Source organism: Cervus elaphus, chromosome X (assembly GCF_910594005.1).
Source record: "Cervus elaphus chromosome X, mCerEla1.1, whole genome shotgun sequence".
Taxonomy (NCBI): domain Eukaryota; kingdom Metazoa; phylum Chordata; class Mammalia; order Artiodactyla; family Cervidae; genus Cervus; species Cervus elaphus.
The window spans coordinates 71,718,315-71,734,175 of NC_057848.1; the positions used below are offsets into that span (position 1 = coordinate 71,718,315).

The 15,861-nt window shown below is 54.1% G+C and overlaps 1 protein-coding gene and 2 pseudogenes across 3 annotated transcripts; 2 read left to right on the forward strand and 1 right to left on the reverse strand.

The window, feature by feature from the left end:
* The window catches only part of LOC122688978, a 735,084-nt pseudogene that overhangs the window by 483,297 nt on the left and 235,926 nt on the right, over positions 1–15,861 (reverse strand).
* LOC122690344 lies at positions 2,408–3,863 on the forward strand (annotated as a pseudogene).
* On the forward strand, positions 10,170–12,571 carry LOC122688977 (melanoma-associated antigen 10-like). Of its 3 annotated transcripts, XM_043895010.1 has the most exons (4): positions 10,170–10,220; positions 11,005–11,097; positions 11,526–11,632; positions 11,759–12,571. In XM_043895010.1, the coding sequence occupies exons 3-4, from the start codon at positions 11,546–11,548 to the stop codon at positions 12,383–12,385; spliced, it is 714 nt and encodes a 237-aa protein (XP_043750945.1). In that variant the 5' UTR covers positions 10,170–10,220; positions 11,005–11,097; positions 11,526–11,545; the 3' UTR covers positions 12,386–12,571. The 3 variants fall into 3 exon arrangements, with proteins under 3 accessions (XP_043750945.1, XP_043750943.1, XP_043750944.1); XM_043895008.1 differs by having other exon boundaries at positions 11,526–12,571; XM_043895009.1 differs by having other exon boundaries at positions 10,192–10,316; positions 11,526–12,571.

Here is a 15,861-nt window from a genome sequence, read left to right on the forward strand (position 1 = left end):
TGCTGCCATGGAGCCTCCTGCCCAACTGAAGCTTCCTCACTGAGCAGGAGGGAGGTAGTGCCTGTCTCTATGGCCCCAGGGCCCAGGCCCCTACAGGAGCCTCCGATACAGGAGAGAAGGTAACACAGGTGGACCTCCCAGGCTCCAGGTCTCCCCAGCCACAGTGAGGGTGGGGTGCAGTTGGATGGCCTCTGGGCTGGGGACACCAGGCCAGGGAAACCAAGCATCAGGGCAGGAGAGCAAGGCTGAGAAGGGCAGTCCTTGGACATCATGAGGGCTGTGTGCACAACACAAATGTCCCAAGCCACAGCTGACAAAAGACTCCTCGGTGCCATGCAAACCCACTGCCAGGGCCTGAGTGGTGCCTAGAGGAGGGGGACCAGAAAAGGCAGCTCTCTCAAAGGCCAGGGGGTGAGGAGGGGCTCCAAAAGGGGGGGGGTGGGGGCAGGAAAGGCCACCTAGCCAGGCTGCCACAGACACCATGGTCTTCAGTCCCCTTAGGAGGAGCTACCAGGGGCCCCCACCAATGATCACAGCCTCCAGAGTCATGTCCCAGTCAGGTGAACTGACCTGAAGGAATGCTTTGTCAACCTGTTTAGGAGCACAAAGGCAAAGGAGCAAGCCCAAATCGAGGCCTGTGAGCTCAATTCTGATCACCAGTCCTCAGGTTGAAAGGCCCCTGGGAGAGCCTCTTCCACACCCTCTTAGGTCTCCCTTTTCAGACACCAGGCCATGGCTCTCAAACAGGACAAATAACCCTGCTGAGTGGCAGAACTGTGGGGACACTGTTTCCATGGGGACAGTGCCCTAGGGTCCTCACACATGGGCCTTTCCAAGGTGCTGGTCTGTCCCCTACACAGCGATTTTGAAGAACAGTGGCCCTCACACAGAGAATATGTGTCTCCAAACCCACTTCCCTATGGTCCATGTACGGTGAAGACAGGTGACTTTCACTTGGGTTTTGTACAGTCCCACACCCGGACCCTCATCCATTTTCAAATATGAGTAGACAGGGGCTTCCTTAGGTCACATATAGCTCAACACATCAGTCATGTCCGTGGGAGTGAGTGTGTATAAAGGAGGCCCCTTGAAAAATGCCTAACCTGTGAGCCAACAAAATCATTCGATGTACCTGCCATCTGGGTAAGGGAGAACAGGTCCACAGTGGTGGTGGGGATAGAGGCAGGGTTGGAGAAGATCAGAGCTGGCCTCGGAGAAGACCAGTGAAGTGCTTGTTTTCAACAGAACAGGCTGGACCTTGAGCCCCTAATCAAGTCCTTCAAAGGGCAGGTACCCACGGAGACCCAAGTTGGACATGGGAGGCCAGGACCAGGGGTAGCAGAAGCCCAACCACCCCACTGATGAAAGGAAACAGGGCTTTCGAGGCAGCCTCCAGGGAGGCCGAATCCGAGTCTGAGACTCTGGGAAGGGGACAGGAAAAGCACACGCTCACGTGTTCCCAAAGTGAGGACTCTATGGCCACGAGAGTGGTCTTTATGGGAATGAATGGAAAATGAAGACAGCAGCCTGTGATCTGCAGTGGGATGCCGTCTGGGGGTGGGCAGAGCTCAGGAGGCTGCAAGCTCAGTGAAGCGCCTGGCTGTGCCCTCCCACACGGCCTCCTGGGGAGTCTGTATCTCAGGTGCTTGGGGAACAGTCAAGTGGAACGCTGAATTCGCTCCCACTGTGCTTGAGCACAGCCCTACTCTGGGGAGAGCTCGACCTGGGGAGTGGTGGGAGCAGGACAACAGAACTTTTGACTTTGGGGCCATCTGAACAGGACCTACCATCGGCAGCACCAGCTGGAAGAGACCAAAGCCAGAAGAGGGGCAAGGCCAGGTACAGGGAGTGAGGGGGTATAACCACCAACTCAGGCTAGGCCAATCAGCCTGCTATGGACCCTATCTTCTGGAAGGGACAGTCGTCAGGGGCCCATCTGACCCCTGGGGTCTCTCTCGTGGTAGCCAAGACCAGTGGTAGCCAAGCCAGAATTCACCAGGGCTTGGCCTTTCAGCAGAAGTCATACGCAGGCCTGCCCGTTGGTAGGGAGGGGAGTGGAGCCAGGGGCACATTTGTCAACCCATCCAAGGCCTGGCCCCCTGAAACAAGGCACCTGGCAGCATATGGGAGCCTCTGCAGGCAACCTGAAACATACTTTTCTGTACTTTCAGACAAGAGACCAGCTGGGGATCCCATCTCCATCCCCTTCCCCCCTCCCCTACACTGGGCCAGGGCTGCCTCTCCACATCACCTCTGTGACATCATGAAACAAGTAAGGAAGTCTGGCCCACGACCCAGATTGTAGAATCTCCAGACAGTATTGGACACTGAGACCCTGGTCTGAGGCCCTTCTGCCCTGAGCGTTCACTGCTTGGGTAGAGAATGCTCCTGAGGTTGATTGGCTTCCCACGAGGCACTTGCAGCCCAGCTGGCCCCATCAACTGATGGGGAGCCCACAGCAGGGGACCGCCATGATTTCCTCCCTGGATCCAAATGTGGATTCTCAGGAATGGCTTTGGAGAAGCAGGGTGACCAACCCGAGAGCCCAGATCCAGGCTCCCAAGACAACCTGCTCCCACAGGGCCCAAACCCAGAAACGGCCAACGAGGATGAGAACAATGCTGTCCTCAGGCTGTCCTTCCCTAGAAGCTCTGGGTTATGGTGGAGGATGCGGCCTTCACCTCTGTGCACTGGAACGACAAGGGAGACACGGTGGTCATCAAAGCAGATCTCTTCCAGACGGAGGTCCTCCAGCGCAGAGGCGCAGACAGGATCTTCGAGACAGACAGCATCAAGACTTTCATCTGGGAATTTAACCTGAATGGGTTCAGGGAAATCTGCCCTTCGGGTCACTCTGTGGGGAAGAAGAGGATGATGGTAACGTAGAAAGCCCTTCTGGGGAGACTAGACTAGACAAACCGAGTGCTGGACTGGTGTCATTTCCTAGGAGAAATTTTTTCTCGTGAGAGAATGGTTAAGGAAAGAGGAGAAAGCAGGACATGTCATGTTCCACCAACCCCCTTAGAAAGGATCCACAGGGGTGACTCCAGACCCCAAGGGGCCACTTGAGGTCAGGGAGGGCCAGTAACACCTCAAGCGAGGCTGGCCCCGAGGGAGCTCTAGAGAGCGCACTCACTAGGGCCTCAAGCTGTCAGGAATGAAGAGACCTTATCTCCATATTTAGGCAAGGTCCGGATGTGGTGGGGAGGAGGGCAGCGAGGAATTGCTGTTCTCCCACACAACGGCTAAAGTGATTCATTTCCTTTCAGATCTATCGGAACTCCAAGTTTCAGAGAGACAAGCCTCTCCTCCTGCAGAACATCTGGAGGAAAGGTGACCCCAGAACAACTGCTTAGCCCACCACCAGCGCAACAGTGACCCCAAAGAGAAAGAAGCAAGCTGTGGCGACCAGACGCTCTCCTAAATTCCATCACAATGAGTCCACCCAAGAGGCTGACAAGAAGGCCCAGAAAGGAACCCCGATAGTTCACAAAACTCCTGGCCAGTGCTCATTTGTGTTCTATGGCCTTTGGTCTATGGGTAGTGTAGCTGGGCGGGCCAGGGAAAACCATCTCCCCAGCGAGCAGGGTGGGCCCAGTGGAGAGGGCATGTCCAGCAATGCCACATCTGTACCCCCAGCTACTGCGGGAAGGGACAGCGCAGGGGAACTGCCCTAGAGCCCCACAGAGTATCCAGGTTTTGATTCAGTGATGACTATGTACAACACCTATTATTCCATCATGATGGTGGTTGTTTCAGTTGTGGCCCCAAACGAGGCCCCTGAGGTGGATGAGGAGCAGGGGGATTCCTCAGTTTACAAGTGTGCTTTCTGTAAGCAGTTCAAGGACAATCCCAATCCCTGAGCCACCAAGTCCCTAGGGACACTCAAAAACACTCTCTTGTAATAAAAAATCTATTTCTGGCTCTAATAAAGTACAGCAAAACTCCATGGGAATAAATAAAATATCAAATGAGAGCTGCTAGTCTGTGTTCTTTCTGTCAGTCCATGCTACTCACACACGGCACTGGGTGAGCCAGATGAGGCTGGAAGCCCATGCCCTAGACAGGCCTCAGTCTGGTCCCCATGGTACCTTTTCATTTGAAGCAGCAGCATTTCACAGGTTCAGCCAAGAGTGTGGCTCCCGAGCCATGCGCTGAGGCCAGCCCAAGATGGGCTGGTCCCTGCGCCTTGCCTACCACACAGCAGAAGACCCAGTCTGGCTCCTGACATGGGGGTGTCACCTTCCATAAGTCATGCACCCTGAAGCAGAATGGGTTCCTCCTGTGTCCACTGACGATGCCACAAGTTTCTGATCAGCAGCTGAGCCTCTCCAGCTCCCGATCCAGGGGCATCCCCAAGAGGCCCACTGGAAAGCAGGGTCACCCCACCCACCAAGGGCCTTGCAAAAACATGACTTTAAACCCAAAGACAAGTACAAGTTTCCACAAGGTGAACATCAGCCCTTGTCGTTCTGCCCTCATAGCTGTATTTAGGAGCCTGACTTTGGATATGGAGCAACCAGGCACGGTGTCCAGCACACAGGCTTTGTGAGCCAAGGTACACTTTACAGCAAGACAAGGGTCACCTGCAAGGACAAACCACGGCCAGTTTCTGCACCTGCGGGCCCATGTGCCGGGGGCCTAGCCAGCTGCTGACAGTCTCACCCCCGGCCTTCCCTCATCGCCCCCTGGATACTGCTCCAACATTGGGGAGTTTGGACCAGAACAGAGAGGGAAAAACACTAACTGGTTTCCTAACAACACATTTCTCTCAACCACCCAGACCTAGCAGGGCCAAAATGAGTGGTGACATCTTTTCATAAAGGTAAAGTCCTGGAGACTCTTGCTGAGCCCAGAGTCCCAGCCCCCGGCCCCACACCAAGTGGGCAGCTCACTGCAGGGTGGGGCTGATTCAGACCGAACCAGATGAGCATGTCCAGGGCATGGTGGTGACTGGATGGTGTCACCATGAGCTGGTCTCTCGGTCCCCTTCCTATTGAGAGCCCAGTCTGGACAGGCCTCCTGACCAAAGGGGGTCAGGTGTTTGGGGATGTCCACCTGGAAGATGTCCTTCCTGGCCCTCCCCAGGACAGACTGTAGCAGCCTGCGAGGGTTGGCAAGCGCAGTCAGGTACTTACGTCACAGGTTGGGTAGCATGGCTTGATTCTCCAGCTCCTCCACCTCATCACAACCTAGGTTTTCTGGGCACAGCAAAGTGACCCCAATCCACGAAACCTGTGTGCAAAGACAGGACACAGAAGGAGAGCAAGGTGATTCTCTAGCAAAGTGCTAGAGACTAAGACTGCATCACAGAGGAGACCCAGGGTGAACTGGGTCCTCTGACTGAGCATTTCAGGTGGGCTCACCTCAGGAAAGGGAACTCGGTGTAAGGCCAAGCAAGGGAGGGAGCGAAATGAAAGGGAGAGGCCTGGTGCTCCATGAACCCACCAGGCCATGGGCAGCTCTCAATCTGCCCACTGCAGGCTGCAGGGACAGAACAGGAGGGCCCCAGTGGGGAGCCTGCGGATATCAGGTACCCAAGCGATTCACCAGCAGAGAGCTGTTGCTGTGGGGCCTCACCCCTGGGGAGTCAGGGGACTTGCTCAGGCCCAGCTGCAGGCGGTGGGGGTGGGGAACCCAGGCTGGGTGCTGTGGTGCCTCTCATGATCTCTGCTGGGCACACCCACACATGTGCACACACACACCCCCACCCCCACTACACACACACACAGAGGCAAGTGCCACATACAGACCTGGATATGCCTCTGCCTCTCAGAGCACAAATGGGGACTGAGGCCCAAAGTGGGGGTCAGGCATCTCAGGCCGCCATTTCCCAGCCCAGGGACCCTCGCTGCCCCTCTGAAGAAACCTCAGCCCCACCCCTCCTCCCCCTATCAACTGGTTCAACAGAAAACAAATGATCACAAGCCAGCTGAGATCCAGGGCAGCACCAGGGGCCATGCGGGTAGCACGGGGCAGGCCATCACTTGCTGGCGATCACTCTGTGGCCGAACTTTTCCCTATCTCGCAGCAAGGCCAGGATCTGAGCAGGGCTCATCCTCAGCCTCTGCTCCTGCAGCTCTTGCCAGTCCACGTCCTCCCAGTCCCAGTTCCCAATGTGGACAGCCAGGGTACAGTGCTGGGTCCACATAGCACAGGCTGCCACCACATCTCCATGGTCTTGACATCCTAAGGCTGTTAGAAGGACAGACAGCTGAACCTCACCTCCCAGGACTCCCAGGACCTCATGTGGGTGTGGAAACACAGAACCACAAAGGCCAGGAGCCTGACACAGCAGCCTCCAAGCTCACAGCCCTGGGCCGGACATCAGCCCCACATGTCCGAGCATCCTCCAAGCCTGCTGACACAGAATGCGGGGGTGGGGCGGTTGCATCACAGAGGGCTGGCTCCTTCCATCCATCTCCACACTGTCCGTTGACGGGGGTTGGCAACCCAGAGGACCCATCCATCACATGCAGTCTGTGGGGAGGTCAGGAAGGAGGGCGGGACAGCGGGAGAGAGGCACATGGTGAGTTCTAAGACAGAGGGCCCTGAAACCCTGGGAGCACTGAGGAGGGAGGGCAAGTCCCCTGGCTTCACAGCCCGGTGGCCGGGCTCTGGTCCTCTCCCAGAACAAATAGGCACAGTCCTGGGCTTGGCTTCCCCCCGCCCCACCACTGCCCCTACTCCACCTCTCAACTCCCTGGCCCCATCCCTGCCCATGCTCTGCAGAGCCCCCATCTTAGCCCAGGCCTGCTGAGCACAGATCTGTGCTAACCAATCTGGCCTTGGCCCTGGAACGGCCCTGCCAGGTGTCTTCCCCATGCCTTTGGGAATCACATTCCTTGCAGCCCTTCCCAAACCACTGCCTCCACTGTCAGTAGATGCCCCAGCCCCCACCTAGAGCCTAGAGAAAGAATGAAGGAGAGCAGGAACTACTGGGACGGGTGCACTCGGTGTCATTGCCAGGGCCTGGAATGGCACTACACAGGGATTACCAAATTCAAACCTCAAATAACCCACTAGGTTACTCTCACATCTTTCCACGGCTGAGGAGGTGCCAGGGATAGAGAGATAGCCCATGACTACAGGGGACCTGACCACATGCACCTCTTTCCTCACTTCTTTCCTTGTACCTGGGGGGGTCCCTGTTTACTGGAGTGGGGTGAAGGCAGGGGAGCAGAGCCACAGGCCTGAACCTCAGTAGATTCTCAGCACCTCTAGCTGGAAGCCTCCATCTCCACGTGACTATGAGGATGGGGACATGGTCCCAGAGGCACCCAGTCTAGGGCCTCCTGGGCCTTCCCTTCTCCAAGCACAGCAGACAGGCCCACGAGGTCCCACATGATCTGGCTCCTACCCCAGCAGCCTGCTCTCCTCGCCCCTGGATTCACCTGTGGTAGCTATGAAGGCCATCCTTCCATCCTTGGAACATTCCAGTATGTTCCTACTTCAGAGCATTTGTAGAGTGTAAGGAGTCACATCATGTCCCCTCAAGTTCAGGTGCTGGAGTCTCAATCCCAAGTACCTAGGCATGACCTTATAGACAAAAGAAAGGTCTTAACAGAGCTGATGGAGGTCCAGTGAGCTCATTAGGATGGACCCTCCTCTAACAGAATGGCTGTCCCCATACAAATGACGCATTTAGAGACAGACGGGCACACAGGACAACTCCAGGTGAAGAGGAAGCCCAAGCCCAGGCATGCCCACCACGGCCAGCAATGCCCTGGAAGTGAGAGGGGAGAGATGGGACAGATTCTCTCCACAGCCCTCACAAGAGCCAACATCAGCTGACCCCTCCACATTGGCTGCTGGCTTCCTGAACCAACACGGTTTGTAGTTTGAGCCACCCAGCCTGTGTGATCCTGACATGAAAACCTTTCTCCAAAGAAGACCCTTTCTCCAAAGACACAGAGTGCCAATAGGCACATGAAAAGATGCTCAATATTCTTAATTATTAGACAAATGCAAATCAAAACTCCAATGAAGTATCACCTTACACTGGTCAGAATGGTCACCATCAAAAATCCTATGAAGAATAAATGTTGGAGAGGGAGCAGAGAAAAGGGAACCTTTGTACACTATTGGTGGAAATGTAAGTTGGTACACTCAATATGAAGAACAGTATGGAGGTTCCTTAAACAACTACAAACAGAACTACCATATGATCCAGACATCCCATTCCTGAATATATACCCAGATAGACAAAAACTCTAATGTGAAAAGATACATGCACCCCAACATTCATTGCAGCACTATTTACAACAGACAAGGTATGGAAGCAACCTAAATGTCCATTGACAGATGACTGGATAAAGAAGATGTGGTATACACACACACACACACAAACACACACACACACACAGACACACACACACACACATGCACACACACACACACACACACACACACGCAACACGGGAATACTACTCAGCCATGAAAAATAATGAAGTCATACTATTTGTGGCAACGTGGATGGACCTAGAGATTATCATATTAAGTGAAGTAAGTCAGAAAGAGAAAGACAAATATTCTGTGGTAAGCCTTATGGGTGCAATCTCAAAAGATGATGCAAATGAAATTATTTACAAATCAGAAAGACTCAGAACAAAATTATGGTTACCAAAAGGGAAAAGCAGGGGAAGTGATAAATTAGGAGTTTGGGATTAACAGATACACACTACTAAGTATAAAATAGTATTACTGTAGCACTGGAGAAGACTCTTGAGAGCCCCCTGGACAGCAAGGAGATCAAGCCAGTCAATCCTGAAGGAAATCAACCCTGATACCCATTGGAAGCACTGGTATTAAAGCTGAAGCTCCAATACTTTGGCCACCTGATGGGAAGAGCCAACTCACCTGGGCTTTGTCCTCTCCCCACCTAAGCCACTGCTCCTCACACCAAGTCCCCAGTCTCTCATAGACCCTGATGTCAGGAAGTCAGGACAGGCCTAGTGTGCTCTTCTCATCCTAGGGGCTCCCAGGGTCAACAACAGGGGCGGGGATCTGTGGGCTTCTGACAGTCCTTCCTCAGGGTCCCTTCAGTCTTCCCTCAGGACGGATTCTCTCCTGTCCCCTACTAAGGTCCCAGCCCTTATACCAGGATCCCAGTCTCTCTGAGACATGGAATGTCAGGAATTTCACTCCCTATACCAGATTCCCAGTCTCTCTGAGACATGAATGTCAGGAAATGCAGCATGTGTTCATCTGCCCTATGTCCTCCCAGATCCCACTCTGCTCTGGGGTCCAAGGTCCCCTCAGTCCTCCCTCCATATCCTCACATTGACTCTCAAAAGAACTAAGATCTTTCCCTCTGCCCATCTGAGGCCCTGCCCCTTCTAACAGTTGCCTAATGTCTCTGAGACATAGACGCAGAAGTCAGAACAGGCTGCCAAGTGCTCATCCCACCACCAGGATCGTCCAGGCCTGACAGCAGGGGCAGGGATCTGTGGGGTTCCTTATATCCTCCCTCAAGGACCTCATCTAGAGCCCTGGCAGATCCAGGGATGCCCTTTGTGTTGACCAGAGGTGGGACTCTCACATCAAGGCTCAGGGATCACAGAGGGTGGATGAGCACATGCTGCATTTCCTGACATTCGGGTCTCAGAGAAACTGGGGACCTGGGAGAGGGGGTGTGGCCTCAGGTGAGCAGAGGGAAGAAGTCCAGCTCCTCTAGGGTTTCAAGATGAGGACCTTGAGGGAGGACTGAGGGGACCCTGGACCCAAGTCAGAGGAGACCTCAAAGAATCCTGTAGCTGCTATTGGTCCTTGGCGACCCTGGGGTAGGATGAGCCCAACATGCATGGTCTCACCTCCTGACATCTGGGTCTCAGACTGGGGACCTGGTGCAGGAGGCGGACTTCCTGACACCTGGGATTCAGACTGGGGACCTGGTATGGGGGCAGACTTCCTGTCATCCGGGTCTCAGACTGGGGACCTCGCATATGGGGCGGAGCCTCAGGGGGGCCGATTCCCAGGTCCTGCAGGGTGTCAAATTGAGGACCCTGAGGAGGGACTAGAGGACACTGGACCCTAATCAGAGGAGATCTCAGAGAAGCCCGTCTATTTTTTCAGTCCAGGGCGACCATGGGGGCAGGATGAGCGCAACAGGCATGCACTGACTTCCTGACATCCAGGTCTTCAAGAGACTGGGGTCCTGGTATAAGGGGCGGGGCTTCAGTTGCGGAGAGGCGAGAATCCAAGTCCTGTGCGGAGGCAAGGTGAGGTGCCTGCAAGAAGACTGGGGGGACCCTGAGTGAGGACTGACAGAACCCCACAGATCCCTGCCCCTGTAGTCGGCCCTGGGAGCCCTTGGGGTGAGAAAAGCATACTCGGCCTGTCTGACTTCCTGGCATGCCGGTCTCAGAGAGACTGAGGACCTCGTGAGAGCGGCAGGGTCTCAAAATGGCGGACGGGACAGTCCCGGGTGCTGCTTGAGTCCAGGCTCCACGCGAGGAAGGACTGAGGCAGTTAGACCCCCAACACGGAGGGAGGGATCCTGGCCCTTGTGGGAGCTCTTGGAGGTCTTAGAGCAGGGTGAGCAGGGTGAGAGGGTTTTTGACATCTGGCTTAAGTACCTTGGGATGTGAGATTTTCGGGCGGAGGGCAGAGGCTTCTGGTTGGCAGAGGCTGGACTCCCTGGACTGAGCAGATGCCTGCCCAGTGGTTAGTGCTTGGAGGCCAGGCGGGACATGAGGAGCAGCTGAGGACCAAGCATCTCCCCAGCCTAGAACCCCCAAGAGGCTCTGGGCAGGTGTGGCCACATGTGGGGCCCCTCAGTGCTTTCTGCACAGACACGGGTCTTGTTCTGAGTTATCCTGCAGGCCCCCAAAGGGGAGGGTCCAGGCCGTGCCAGGGGGAAGGGGAGAATTACAAGGGAGCCCCGGGGGGACTTCCCACCCCACAAGTGGGGGCCCTCACAGAGTCCACTCCTCCTTCCAGCACAAAAGGCCCAGGGCTGTGCCACACTCTACCCCCAAGGTGTCCCCATCATTTCTCTCACAGGAGCTCCAGGGCCCAGGAGGCCAAGGCGGAGGTCTGAGGCCGATATCCTGAGGTCAGAGAGCAGAGGCGGTCCAGGCAGTATCAGGAGTTAAGGTGAGGAGGGTGCCCTGAGTGGGGCTCCCAATCCCAGAATAGAGGGGACCCCAGAAGGCCCTAATAGCCCCCACTTTGTCAGTGCCAGAAATCTCGGGCTGTGCTGACTTCACCCTGGGGAGCCACTTTACTTCTTCCTTCAGGTAGCCAGGGGACTGGCCACCCAGGATAAGCACCCCTGTGAGGTCTGAGTGAACCCCTCAAAGGGAGACCTGTAAGTGGCCTGTATCAGACCACCAGGGCCTCCTGTGGGTTCTAGCCTGGGGAGATGCTTGGTCCTCAGCTGCTCCTCATGTCCTGCTTGGCCTCTATGCACTGACCACAGGGGCAGTGCAGTTCTCAGCCCAGGCCATTCACACCCCCTCCTCCCCTAAGCCCCGTGGTCCCCATCTGTCCCCCTGTCTCACTCCTGTCGAGTTTGATCACAGGCATCGCGCTCCTGGTGGAGATGAGTGAGCTGAGCAAGCCGGAGGAAGACCTTCAGGACCCAGGCGAGGCCCAGGGCCCGGTGGAGGTGCAGCTCTTGGAGGCTGAGGTGGGGGAAGCTGCATCCCTCTCAGCCTCCTCCCCTACAGTGTCCTCCTCAGCCCCTGGGGAGGCCTTGCCCCAGGAAGCTCTGAAGGAGATGATAACTAACCTGATGAACTTCCTGCTCCTCAAGTATCAAGCCAAGGAGTGTACCTCCCAGGCAGAAATGCTGGAGAAGGTCCTCAAGGATAACCAGGAGCACTTCCGGGTGGTCTTCAGACAAGCCTCGGAGTGCCTGCAGCTGGTCTTTGGCGTGGAGGTGACGGTGGTATACCCCAGGGCGGACACCTACGCTATGATCCCTGCCCTGGGCCTCACCTGTGATGCGATGCAGAGCGGTGAGCAGGGCCTGCCCAAGGCCGGCCTCCTGGTGCTGGTCCTCAGTGTGATCATGAGGAATGGAGACCCCACCCCTGAGGAGGTGGTCTGGGGAGCACTCAGCAGGATGGGTGTGTGTGTTGGGAGGGAGCACTCCATCTTTGGGGAGCCCAAGGAGCTGCTGACCCAAGTGTGGGTGCAGGAGGGATACCTGGAGTACCGGCAGGTGCCTGACAGTGACCCTGCTCGCTACAAGTTCCTGTGGGGTCCCCGGGCCTATGCAGAGACCAGCAAACAGAAAGTCATGGCATTTGTGCTCAGGGTCAGACAAAGGGCTTGGAGGTCCTTCGTGCTCCAGTTTGCAGAGGCTGCGAGGGAGGAGAAAGGACAAGGAGGCCTGAGCCAGAGCAGCAGCCAGTCTAATCCTTCCCTCTGTGATTAAAGAGGGAGTATTCAGCCTTCTCAAAACTGAGGGCCTGGGCCAGTTGGGGGAGCCATTGTGTAGCGTCTTTGGGTTCCTGCTCCTTATGATGACAGGCAGATTCATCTCTGTTTCTTTTAGAAAATTGTCAAACTTGAATTGTTTTAATGGAAGGCTAAATAAACTTCAGTGTCTCAGCTTTGTGAATGAGGTTGATCATAATGTGCTTATGCTTACCCAGTTCAAGAACAAAATTTTTGCTGTTTTGTAAAAGCAATTGGGAACTCTTCCATTTTGTTTTGTGGTCCTGAACAGGATACAGTGGAATTGGAATTAGGACTGTTTTGGAAATGTGAGCTTACTGAGCAGTAGTATTGATGGGGGAAGAATTAGATGATAAAAGTAATCGTAGTGAATTCATGTTTCTGTCCTTTTGTGTATCATTCCCAAAAACTAAATTATCTCTGTTTATTTGGATTTGCCTGGGTTATTTAAGGAAGTAGCAGACAGTTCATCTGAGCTCCCTGTTCACTGGCTCATTTATTCCAAAGACCTTTATGGAGTCCCTGCTCCGTGAAAGGTCATGTTAGCAGTGGGGACACTAGGAGAAGCAGGACACCCCCACACCTCGAGTGATTGTCTCAGAGCTGCAGTCACACAAGGAAGATGGAAAGACGTCCCCTAGTCCAACGGAACAAGGCAACATGGGAAGGGGTGGTGGGGCTCCAGGAGGAGCACTCAAATGTTGGTGCCTGAGCCAGGGTAGTTTGGGGCTTTGAGAAACTGGGTTCCTTCTGTGGGAGGTGATCATGATGAGGCTGGTTGGTGGCAGCCCTCAGACTTAGAGGCAGTGTGTGATGAGGTTGATGGGAAGGTCTGAAATAGATCATTGCTGTTAGGTGTCCTTTTGCATCTTGGATAAAGCCCAGAGAGATCTCTTTCTGAGGCAGGAAGGAAGGGGTTCTTCCTGGCTCTTGAAGCATTGCTGTTGACCACAGGGGCAAAGGAGGTGTTTTCTACCAACCCCCATCTGCTACGAATCCTGGAGAGATGCGAATCTTGCTCTTTGAAGTATGGCCCTGTATTCCCTACACTAGCCATCCTCTCTGCTCTGGGAAAGCTGATTACCAAGTATATTGAAATGACTATTTGGTCATCTGGACTATATTTTGACCACTTGTGAACATGGTCTAGATTTCAGTGGGAAGAAATGTGTGAGGAGAAGTTGCAAATGTGGACAGGACATGCTGGGTGACTGGAATCCTGGGAACAAGCTTTGCAGCTGGGAAAGACACTGCTCCCCACCCCCAAGCACACACAACGCCCAAATTGAATAATATATCCTCCAAGAGGAAAACACTCAGATCAGCAATTTTGACTGGTTTTCTATTCTGTTTCCTATTGAGCTGCCAATTTTCTGAGGTGTCTTGAAAACAAAAAAAATTTACAGAGGAGAGAGGGACAGAGTCTGCGATCTGAATAACATTAGAAATAAGTACTCGCCAGTAAAGATGTAATGTCTGCCAGTGTCCCTGGGTTCAGGCAGGTTGAGAACTGTGGAGGCAGCAGAGGACTTACAGGTTAAGGCTGTGCCTGGCATCAAAAGGCAGGAGTGACTTCTGGGCCTAATGAGGTGGTGAGGTCACTGCAGTGAGGGGTGCAGATGGGTGGAGGGGGCTGAAGGGGCAGCTTTCCCTGCTGAATGCCAGAAAACAACAGGAACAGGAGATGTGATTCTAGTCACACATGTGGCACCTGCCAGATAGTCAGTGGACACTTGGAAACGGTGGAGAATTTCAAGACCCATGTGACCTACTCAGACTCTCCTCTCCAAAACAAAGGAGATTTTGTCATTATAAATTCTAACCACTGTTCTTTGTTGAGCATCTGCTAGGCAGTGTGGAATTGAAGAGGTGTCAGGTGTTCAGTCACCTTTGTCTTATCTCCCCCTGCACACATGGGGACATGACCCTGCCAGGCCTCTTCACTTAGGAAGGGTCATGTGATGACCCGTAGCCAATGAATTTTAAGCAGAAGCATTTTTGTCAGGACCATTTGTTTTGAAGGGACACAGGCACCCAAGGGTTAATCCTCAAGCTAGGACAACACACAGACACAGACCACTCCGAGTGTGGTTCCTCTCCCAGAGACTAAAGTCCTGCACCTCTGACCTTTGAGAGAGGCTGCCCCACAGGGAGCTGGCTACAGGAATTCCTCCTGCCGCACCCACAGTCACACTCCCCCTGCCCGCCCCCCGCCCCCCGAGCTGCACTGTCAGCCTCCTTGGGGCTGTGCTCAGTCTCCATCAGGAGGGCAGCAGCCAGCTGCCAAAGTTCCCTGTTGGGGTTGGGGGCATCCTCCTTGTGGGGCCCAGCCCTGAGGCCCCCATCCCTGCTGCCCACAGCACTCCCTCCCCCTGGAACCTGCCTTGGGATTTGTCCTGCTGCCCCCCACTCAGAGCCGCTTAGGCCGTGGTCCCGATGACTTCATGTGTGTATCTTTATCTGGAAGTCCCAAGGTAGTGAGAGAGTCAATTCCTAGGCAGGTTGATAAGAAGTCGAGGGGTCCCCATGGAGAGAGGGGTCTGGAATTCTCAAAGAGGAAGAAAGGACAAACTTTTTTTTCCCCCTCTACATTCCTTAGGATTATATAGCAATAATGTATCCTGCTTGAGGACAGTCTCTAAGAAAATCTTCTAGCTAATTCTGTTATCTCAAATTGTAAATTATGTGAGTAAGTCTGGTGAGGTCTTTACAACCTCCAGACATTCTTTTGATTCACTGTAATAACTAATCTGAGAGTATATAATTCCAGTGCTAGGACTAGCAAGGGGGTACTCTTTCTACTTCGTTCTGAAGACTATGTCAGAAGTTTTCTCTATCTCCTTTATACTTTAATAAAACTTTAGTACACAAAAACTCTGAGCAATCCAGCCTCGTCTCTGGTCCCAGATTGAATTCTTCTCTGGAGGCCAAGAACCCTGGCCTCTTTGCACGATTCAGCAACACCCTTTCAGTAGCATCCCCTTCCACGGTGCTTCAGGTGGAGCCGGCAGGACTTGACACAGCATCTGGGCAATCTCCTCATCGTGGCTCAGTAGTATTCATTGCCATAGAAGTGCAGGGCACATGTCTATGATCCTGAAGTGTATTAGACCATTCCCTGTGGAATACCATGTGTTGGAGGGAACTCAGGGTCTTGTGAATGTGACTGTGAGGTCCTAGCTTTTGAGCCTGAGTGTGAGAGGCAGAGGGGTGTCTGATCAGCCATCCACAGAGCCAGCTAGGAGCCAGTCAGGCTGTTTGAGCAGAGGAAAGGCTCTAGCAGATGGCAAGGTTGGTACCCAGGACACTCTTCTAGGTTTGAGAGGCACCAGACTCCAATGAGAATTTGGAAAGTAACCAGGTCCCAGGGGTGCAGGCTACAAAGAGGTTTGGCCGCCCCATAGAGGTGGAAACAGCAAGCCTCTGGAGATCCCATTTGACCTGGCTGGGAGA

Coding starts and splice junctions, on each gene's coding strand:
- LOC122688977 (XM_043895008.1), top strand. CDS start 11,546: ATGAGTGAGCTGAGCAAGCCGGAGGAAGACCTTCAGGACCCAGGCGAG.